Source organism: Etheostoma cragini, chromosome 10, assembly GCF_013103735.1.
Source record: "Etheostoma cragini isolate CJK2018 chromosome 10, CSU_Ecrag_1.0, whole genome shotgun sequence".
Classification (NCBI taxonomy): domain Eukaryota; kingdom Metazoa; phylum Chordata; class Actinopteri; order Perciformes; family Percidae; genus Etheostoma; species Etheostoma cragini.
In genome coordinates this window covers 3,656,504-3,667,182 of record NC_048416.1, presented here as the reverse complement: position 1 = coordinate 3,667,182, position 10,679 = coordinate 3,656,504, and the positions used below count along the sequence as shown (strand labels likewise).

The 10,679-nt window shown below is 38.7% G+C and overlaps 1 protein-coding gene across 5 annotated transcripts in view; it reads left to right on the top strand.

Annotated features, from left to right (window-relative positions):
• Window positions 1–10,679, top strand: part of il1rapl2 (interleukin 1 receptor accessory protein-like 2) — a 464,615-nt gene that overhangs the window by 310,909 nt on the left and 143,027 nt on the right. For all 5 annotated transcript variants that reach the window (XM_034882944.1, XM_034882941.1, XM_034882942.1 and 2 more), the window contains 2 exons: window positions 4,376–4,562; window positions 4,653–4,806. In XM_034882944.1, coding sequence (XP_034738835.1) covers window positions 4,376–4,562; window positions 4,653–4,806 — 341 coding nt within the window. The remainder of the gene's footprint in view (window positions 1–4,375; window positions 4,563–4,652; window positions 4,807–10,679) is intronic.

Here is a 10,679-nt window from a genome sequence, read left to right as displayed (position 1 = left end):
TCAGTAGTGTATGTAAGAGCATTTCACATGTGTTCGTGAGAGGTAATTCTGAGTAAAGTCCCTAACGGCCCCTCATACGATACAATGGGGGCAGCAGACATATAAATAAAAGGGAGTTTTTTTTATTTGTCCCTTTTTCAGTTGATCTCAGTTCAATGTGCGTTACTGGCATGACTGTATAGAACAATATCATCAAAGCAACAAGATGAAAGAACATTTTAACATAAAATCTCTTTGGGCTTATGGATGTGCGAGTGTGTTTGTGTCAGTAACGTGGGAGGATCTGAATCTCTTTGCATTACGATATTTCATCATATCAGTATTGATAGTGCATATGGAGGTTTACCACAAGACTCATGAGCCACATATTTTGTAGTCATATTTCCCTACACACAGTATAATGGTTATGAAGTCCTGTGACTTGTTTAATTGAATAGTATTCACTGTCTCCATTTACTTGGGGAGATTAAAACCTGCAATTATTGATGCTTTGGACCCCTTTAACAATGGCATTGCCATTTTGTGGCTTTTTAAAATCTTTTATCTACATATCCAACATATACAGAGCAACATTAGCATCCATTTGAAGTTGTTACTGAACGTCTCATTTCAAATATATGCAGTCATTTCATCCGTGGATACTGTATATGTGAAAATGTTCCATCTAAAGGAAGATTTAAGGGGCAACAGGACATCATACAAGAGGTTTTCATTGGTCCAGAAATATGCGTCATACCCAAAAAGACTTGGAAATTCACTAACCAGGGCCACACCGGAACAGACTATTATTTGAAAGCTGGAACCCGGACTGGTGCAGAACCGAGAAATGTCGGACTCAATCTTGACCAAACCCGGGAAACACGGACCCCATTGGCACCAATTTGACAGCTGATAGCTAACAAGTTAACATTAACTTATCAAAACAAAACTTTGTGTACATTACCTTCGGCTCACGGTCTAGGGTTCGAGGAGACCCGTGAAGATTTCTATAACACACTCATTTTTAACGAAAAATGTACCAGTGGTATATCCAGTGGTATATCCAGTTCCACAGACCTTCATAATGTGACATTCTTAGCTCATCTTTAAATAAGTTTCGACGTGCAGGCCTGCATGTTTTTGCCCTAGTTGTTTTTTTGCCGCTTTTTGGTTTTATTTTCGGTCAGATCGGATGTATTTAATCCAAAGATGTTTCCAAGAATGGGTAATGCTTTACGGATGGGGGGCAGGCAACTGGAGGCATGCTCTAAGGCAACCTGAGGATACAACCACCAACACTGAAGCAATGCCTATGGTATGTACTGTTAACGGCTATTCCAATTGATCAAATCTGCAAAAAGCCATGGCTGTTTTCTAGAATTAAAAATAGCAGTACATTAAAGGGAGAAGTTGAAAAACCTCAAGGGTGGCTGACGTGGACCAAAAACCTCCGTCCTTGGTCTGGAGGAGCGGCAAAAGTGTTACGTTAGTCATTTTTTTATGAATTACCTAGCCCTGCAATTCCAAAGTGCTGTGACAACGTCTCTTCATTTTCTAGCCACAACTGAGGTTTTTAACGCTGTTTCATCAGACCTCAGTCAACAATTGACTTAGTATGTAGACATTAGTAGCTAAAGTTGGCTAACCAGCTAATAGCCGGACGCCATTGGTGCAACCAGCTCATAGCCTGTGAGGGGCCGATAGATTCTTTTAACAGAATCGGTTGAATGTAATGTCATTCATCGGTTGTTCCGACAGATATGTTCCAATTTGTGCAGTTTATGGATTAATCACGTCCTGCCCTCCATCTGAATTACACACATATCAGCCACGTGATTGCACATAAGCTATGTGTAGTTCCAACAATGCATGCTTGTCATTATGTAAGACATTATCAAAAGGGTAAATACAAATTGACAATATTTGTTCATTTGTCGTCTTTCACATTATTGTTTTTCAATTCATTGTTTTATAGAGTCAATTGAAAAAGGGTTCATAAAATAATAGATGATGTGTGTGAGAGAGAAAGAGAGAGAGCCAGAGTAGCAGACAAGAAAAGGTAACTAAATCACTGGAGGAGAAAACAAGATGCTGTAGGCTAGAGATGGATTGATGTGGAGGAGAGAGAGAAACTGGGAGATGGATGGATGGATAAAAGGCTTTCCAGGCTAGTTCAATGCTCAGTGGTCTTGGTTAGGTCAATGACTAAAGAACTCCCTGTGTTCCCTGTATGACACACACACACACACACACACACACACACACACACACACACACATACACAGCACTGATGGGATAAGTGGTTTAGATCCACTTAGATGAGAGGTTATAGTTAGGGGACAATGGGTGAGTCCTTTGTGTCTGCATGTGTGGGAGAGAGAGAGAGAGATCAATGTGGTCTTTTGTATTTGGAGGTGAACTTGGGAAAACACACACACACACACACACACACACAGAAACAATTACTATAACCTTGAGCAGATTTTAGGACTTCAAATCCAAAACAATGATGACAACACATTGCCTCATACACATCATAACAAACTTCAAACTTTGTTCTTTTTGTTTTATTAGATGATCAGGCTCCAGGCTCATACTGGCATATGTGACATAACAGCAGAGTGTAGTGTGTTATCTCTGTCCTCCAACATTTCACCAATAAAAATAACAACTCACATTTTCTAAACAAAGTCCACAAAGCCTAAATGTTTTAGAAGTTATTGCTTCAGCTGTGTTACTGCACACCTGATCCAATTAAAAGATGGACCCTAACTGTATCAGGTGGGCAAACACAAGACAGGAGAAGGCTTTGGGAATGGTTTGAAAAACATTATTGAGAGTAATATTTTCAAGTAGCCTTAAACTGTAAACAGAGCATTGACATATTATCACCTCATAGGTTTCTGTGGCTAAGGGAACCTAAGGGAATTAGGCTCTTTAGAACAACAGCTGCCTGCTTCGACTGAAAAAGAGGTTAATGAGGGCATTAAAAGTAACAAAAGTTGTGTTCTGTAACCCGAAACAAATAACTGAAAAATGCTAAAGCGCTCTGCAGAGCTAACAAGAACTGCAGAGTCAGGTAAGAATTATCTCTTTGTCCCTTTCACATTACAAATAGTCAATTAATTGCATTGTCAATGAAAACATAAATAAATGTAACTGAAAATGTATTTGTATTTTAAAATAATTAATCCTATGCTAAATTTAGCTACTAGCTACTATAATTTGTACCAAATTTAGCTAGCTACACTCTCTTTTGTACCAAATTTAGCTACAAACTACTCTGCTGGATTCCAACTTAGGCTACTATTTACTGTTGGTTACCAAATTAAGCTACTATCTACATTGCAGTACTAAACTTAGCTTCCAGCTTCTCAGTTTTTGACCTCATTTTGCTACTAGCTACTCTAATTTGTACCAAATTTGGCTACAAACTACTCTGCTGGATACCAACTTCAGCCAATAGCTACTCTATTTTGTACCAAATTTAGCTAGGTACATTCTGCTTTGTACCAAATCTAGCTACAAACTACTCTACTGGATACCAACTTCAATTACTAGCAACTCTATTTCGTAACAAATTTGGCTAGATACACTCTGACTTGTACCGAATTCTGCTACAAGCTACACTGCTGTGTACCAACTTCAGCTACTAGTTACTGTTCTATACCAAATTAAGCTACTATCTACACTCTGCAGTACCAAACTTAGCTTTCAGTTACTCTGTTTTGGACCAAATTTTGCTACTAGCTACTCTATTTTGTAGCAAATTTAGCTTCCAGCTACTCTGTTTTGTAGCACATTTATAGATTTCATCTATTACATGACAGGTGCTGAAGAGAGGGACAAGTAGGTCTTTTTACCTTTGCAAGTTACAGTGTGCCAGAGTTTTATTGCAATGTTTCTTAAAGTTAGAAATTTAATGGCAATTTAATACAACCAAATAACAGCAATTTCTCTTTGTTATGGTGGACAAACCCTGACATTTTTAACCTCAACCGGGATGAAGACTGATCCTTCAAAACAAGCCTTTAGGGGCAAAATAGGATGCTTGCAATACTGCTTGCTTCAACATTGCCTAAAGATATACCTTTTACAGAATTTAATTTCTTATTAAAAATAAAGTTTGTGTGTTAGAGGTTGTACAACCTATAATTTCTTTTGGATAGCAATTCTGTCAGTGTTTTCAACACTGAGATGTCAAAGGGCCTATAATTTTACCGAAATACCCACAATAGCGCCAACGTTTCACCCAATACTTTTGCAAAAGAGTTCCACTTTTGGAGGATCACTGTTGTTGACTCTTGGATGAATAAATACAGGTTTAAATGTTGGCTTGTATCAGTAGAAAAACATGATAAAAACAGTTTCCCAATGTTGCTTGTAATCTGTTCAGGAACTCAACATACTGCGTGAAAGTGTCCATGTCGATGACTGTGGAAGAGAGTGATGAGGAGAAATGCTTCAGCAGCAAAATCCGACATCTGGAGAAAGCTGAGATAACCCATGGCAAAATGATCACCTGTCCTGATATAGAAGACTATTTGGCTCCATACAAGCAGCCACAGATGACTTGGTATAAGGTACGACACACACAAAAGTCTAGAGTACAAATGACAGCTGTCAGTCTTCTGTAGAGTGTTGTAACTTGATCCGTCTGTGTCTCTTGTCAGGAGTGTGAGCGGGTTGAATGGAGAAGCTCCATCACTATTAACAATACACACATCTGGATTCCTGAGGTAGAGGAGGGCGACGGTGGAAATTACACCTGTGAGTTACAGTATGGATCCAGACTGGTGCGGCGGACAACAGAACTAAAAGTTACAGGTATGACTCGTTGCATGGATAGTTGGATGGATGGATGGATGGATGGATGGTCCCACACACAAATATGTGGTTAAGAAACATTAATCATTGGATAGGAAATTGGATAGGAAGTGATGATGATTAAATCATGGCAAATCCTCTTGTTACTAACCTGGACTTAGAAACAGATAGGGGATCCTCGCCAGAGGACTTCAAGCTTCAGTGCTGGTTATAAGATAGCAAAAGTATATAGCTATACTTTGAGGCCCAGCCCTGCTATGGCCTTAAAAGTAATTACTATTTTGAACGCCAGTGAAGGAGGGGAGGCTAAAATAGGGATAATGTGGTCATGCTTGAATTTAAGATCCTTGCTGATGCATTTTGTAGCAACTGCAAATAATAGACATAACTATGGCCTAAACATCAATAAATGTTAAAGTAGTCTAAACAGCAATAAATAAAAGCAAGGATAACTTTTGACAGGTCAGGCGATAGAAATGGTAAACAAGATATGTTTTTTTGTAGTGTTTGAAGTGGAGAAAGCCGAACTTTTTTGACTTCAGCATTAAAACTGAGGTCAGTCTCCCAACTAACATTTATTGGCAACTGCCAGTGTTGTCAAGGCTGTTAATGACAGTAAGAAGGTTGCAATTTCCCCCAGGTGTCATTGGTACATTGTTGATGGCGTAAAAACTAAAATATTTTTTTTGTTTACTCTTGGGGAAATCATTCGCAAATTTACCTTAGTGGATCTTAAATTGAGCCCTGTGGCACACCACTAGCCAGAAAGGCTGTAGAAGAGGCATAACCAATAGAAATATATCATGTTTTATATGTTTTCTTTATTGTATGATGGGATATGATGGTTGGGATGGTATGGTCATGGATAATACAGATAGGTAAGGATGGTGTCTGTCAAATGTTTGACAGTACAAAAATGTAAATTGCACAAGTATTTGGTGTCCATTAAGTTGGGCAGACTCAGGTGGTTTGCCAAGAGTGTCAGGTTATCAATTTTGTCATCAATTCATTTTACAGAATTGATTAATTATATGTGCATTACACCACTTAAATGTTTTTTGGTAAACTGATTGCATCAAAGACAGAGAGAGGACTTAAACTATGGCAGGAATATGGACTCTGCCTGCTTTTAATATAAAATGTACGTCTCAGTGAATCCAGAGCATCCATTATTTTTGACAGATGCCAGGACTCAGCAATACATCATTTGTCATTACTACAGCACTTTTAAAGTTTCCTCTTTGCACAATACAATTCTACCCTTAAACAACAGAGGGCATTTAAATTCATAGCACAATTTGGTGTATTTGTATTTGGTCTATTTGTTTCACACCCAGATTAAACAATGTTTAAAGCTGTAGTGGCTTTTGTCTTAACGTTGACTTGGCAGTAACATCTGCACTTTGTTGTTCAGAGTTTAAGCTGACCTCCATCTCCACTTTTGTACTGTGTGTGTGTGTGTGTGTGTGTGTGTGTGTGTGTAAGAGTGTGTTAGAGTGTGTTAGAGTGTGTTTGGGGATATGCAGAATGCATGTTGGTGTTTGTGAGGAATGACAACATGGTGTGCTTATTTTACATGACACACATTGTAACATGCACCCTGCCTTTGCTTAACACATCACATGCACACACACAGTGAGTGATTCTCTAGTCTGACATAACGTGATGTGCTATGATAAGCAGCAAAGAGTGAAAGTGGATATGCATTGAACAATATCCGTTTTAGAGCATGCTGTCTTGCATTTATTGCTCCATATCTCTTACATTTTGAGTCCCAGAACCAATGTCGGGGTCTTTTTAATCTCACACTTTGTGCTCTGGTTGAGATGTACAGCAACCTTTTTGTTGAGTAGAGTCGATATGAACAGGCATTGCTTCATTTGTCAAGGAATTATTCAAAACCACTTTTCCTCAGTTCCCTTCATATACTCTCCTGTGGAGGAAGATAGCATGGGAAATCACATTATCTGCCTGTGAGTTTATTGTCTAAGTACTGTTAAGAAAATGGTTTCTGTGTCTTTTGGCTACCATGTTGTATATGTAACATTGGAATGTATTACATTGTACTTAAACCAGTGCTAAACAGTATGTTGAAACATGATCATTTTGCCTCCTGCTAAAAGAGACCAAGAGCTCAAAGATGGAATGAGTATTAGAACTATAAAAATGAAATAGATGGGAAGGTCATAAGACAGAGTGGCAGCCATTTTTATGTGTATGGTGTAGGTGAAGTAGAGTAGTATGTTAGGAGGCACAGAGAGCAGGCCGCTAAATGAGTTAAATTTAACTAAATTAATCCTTCATCCACACACTGTTATCATAGCTTAGGAAAGCTCTTTCACTAAACCAAGACTAGATTATTTACCTGGTAACACATTATAAAATATACTTCATTCAAACTAAGGTGACCAGATTTCTCAGACAAAATCCGTTTGTCTGAGATCACGTCAAATCACGTCATGTTTTTTTTGTGTGTAAAACTTATAACGGGGACACTAGACCTAGAGCTGTTCTCATCTGACCCCTAAAAGATCTTATCCTAGAATCACCCCTGCTGATACTTCATACACCTCAGATGGGAATGTTGTAATGTTTACTGAACTACTGTACATTTATCTTACGACTTTTGCTTTATTGCTTCAGGCTTGTTTTTGCAAGAGCTCATTGAGTATCGGATACAATAAAGACTGAGGATATATTTTCCTTTGACAGTGATACATTATTAAACGAGATTGCTGCATTTGGCAGCAGAAAAAGAAGCTACAATGTAAGTTAATAGAATAATTGTCCAGTTTGTATTTACGTTCAGAAAAAGTTCTCGTTTTGCTACTGACAGACTCAGATTAATATTCTAAGTGTTCTGTCAAAGATTTAAGATCCTTTTTTAAAACATAAAAGTCCGCGAAATGGCGTTCGCTAAACCCACTAGACTCCATGTAAATAATCAGTAATTTTAGCATCGTAAGATACAGCTTTTTTTCAAACATCACTGAGCTCTGAGCAGCGCTGGCTCTGGCTGTCTTGAGCCTGCGTGTGTAGGGTGTGCGACTAACGGCTTCGTTTGGTCAATGTTTTCTTTCTTTCATTCCAATTTCGGGTCTGTCAGTCACAGTGAAAACCGGGGACAGATCCAGCAAGGAAACAGATCACCAAAACCGGGGACCTTCCCCTGAAACCGGCGATGTCTGGTCACCCTAATTCAAACGGGACAGAAATTAATTCCAATTACCAAACTGTTAGCCTTTGCAAAAATCCAACCAACTCTGCACATTGCTCACGCCAGATGAGTGACAATTTTGGCTCCTTTCCTGTGCTGTGACTGTTGTGGCGTGGCGGGCATGTCGGAGTTAGCAAGATAGCTAGCTAGCAAACCATCTGCTGGTTGGATGGGTGGCTTGCTGATTCTGCTGTGCTTTTGTGCTGCATTGGATACAGTAAATGAGCCAAACGGTGGGCTGGGTCTAATGGTCCGCTGCCGTCCTTCCCCCTCACTCCCTGCTGCTCAAGAGTAGGTCTCCCAAGCTGTTTTGGCCAGCTATACTCCTATCCAGCTGTGACACGCTTTCCGGATAAACTTGCCATTCCCCTTTGTACTAGTCAAATGAACACAACAAGCTTCTCAATGTCCTTTCTATCCATTTTATTTCTATGATTACATAGAAAAAGTTAAAGTACTTCAAAGAGGTTTCCCGTAATATAGTGTTGTATTTTGTTAAATGAAATATATATATATATATATATATATATATATATATATATATATATATATATATATATATATATATATATATATATAATTATATAATTACTGGAACAAATCATAGCTTGTAACGGCACTTGCTTTTGGCATTCAGCCCACTCATTTCTTCAACACAGATGTTGCATTACACATCAAATGGCACAGATACCCAGGTGACATGCAACACATTCCAGGTTACCTGAAGTCAGCAAGGGAGCAGTGTTGTAGAGGATAAAAATAGACAAGAGAAACTGACTTCTAAGGACGGGATGTGGGTACAGCTCATGCTCCAAGGGAAAACACATTATGCAAATATGTGTGTAAAGAGATGTATTATGTCATCAGTCTGAATTTACATAGTGTGGTAAATGATCAGGTTTGCCCAACAACCGAAGATCTCTGGGTTGTTTTGTTGTCATAAGGCAAACAACCACCGATATGACGACGCCATACTGAAATACTGTCCATCAGCTGGAACTTTCATTATATTCCTGCATTGTTTTAAGCTTGATTTTGGGGACAGACTAATTCTGTGATGCTATGTAAGCGTATGTGTATGTGTGTGTGTGTGTGTGTGTGTGTGTGTGTGTGTGAGAGAGGGAAAGCCTAATGCTGCACAAGCAAACTGCTGTGAGGCCAATTTATCTAGAAAGCCAGAATATCTCTCTGACTCTTATTACTTTCCTTCCTCATTCAGCTTCTCTTATTCCTCTCCATATTTCTCCACATTTAGATCTATGACTCTCTCTATCTGCCTCTTTTCTCTCCATTTCTACACACACGCACACACATATAGCTCAGAGCCAATACTCTGGCCATTCCAGGCCAGTGCTCATCACTCATGGGAAGATTTGTGTGTGTCTGTGTGCATATATAAATGTGTGTGTATGTGCATTTCTTACGTCTGACTAAACTTTCCGGCTAGAAAAGAAAACAGAGATTTGTGTAAGATTTACTGTGTCATGCTACATTTTAGCAGCGATATTTGCTTTAGTAAAGAATCCATCTCACATGGTGGAAGCATAGGATTTCTTCAATTTCAGCGCAGTGTTTCTGACAGCACGCTTAGACTGTAAATGATTTTCAGGTGAAAGCAGCCCCCAAGACATCTGTCACTGTGTGCCAGGCCTTGGCTAAACATCTCTGTTTTTGATCCTGTAGTTAGGTCTGTGTCTCTTGGAAGCAGGTTTTATCACCCCGCTTTCAACATTAAATGGAGATTAAAGTAAAGACACAGGCAGAGCCTGCAGATCAGCTGCTGGCTATGATGTTGACTCCAGGAAAATACACTTCACAAATACACTACACAAAGAAGTGCTGGAAATGTACCCAAAGTTGTTTGTGAGATTGAGGAAAAACTTGCAATAGGAAAAGCAATATCACACTCTCAATTTCTCCGAATTGAAAGCTTCTTACGGTTATTTTAATAAATATTTACAGATTTTAATTAACTGCTACACCCGAGGGAAGGGTGCACTGTGTAAATCTGGGGTGATCACTTGTATGTACAATGCTGCTGTCAATTCTTAACTCTGGGATGTTTTAAGGGAGAGACGTGAGGCAAAGATGCTGCATGGGACAAGTGTATGCTAGTATTCTGAGTCAATTCAAATTTAGTTTTTGTATTTTGGTCTTCTGATTCAGCCCACTTACTATTAAAGTAAATTAAATGTGGGAATAACGATTTTTCATATTTTCATAAGTATTGATGCCTCACACACGTTTATTATTCACATTATCACAAAGATAAATCCAGCAGTGTAATTTGCACTTGTACTGAGAGATAATTGTTTCATAAACACCTTGTAAAATCCAATTCAAATCTTAAATCAAAGGTTGTTCTTCATATTTAATCGGCGCTGTCTCACAGTCACATTGTCCACAGGAGGAGGAGATGGCCCGACTCCATGTATGATAGCATCAAATAGCCTACCATTAGATAACAGCAAAACTCAGATTCAACAACTAAACATCTGTGCATATATCATTAAATGTCAAAGGCTGAAATTACAGACGTTAAGCTCTCGCACAATCGTGCGGACAAACTTAATGTCCTCATTAATAATAATAATAATAATACATTTTATTTAACAGCGCCTTTCTAACACTCAAGGACGCTTTACAGACAATAAAA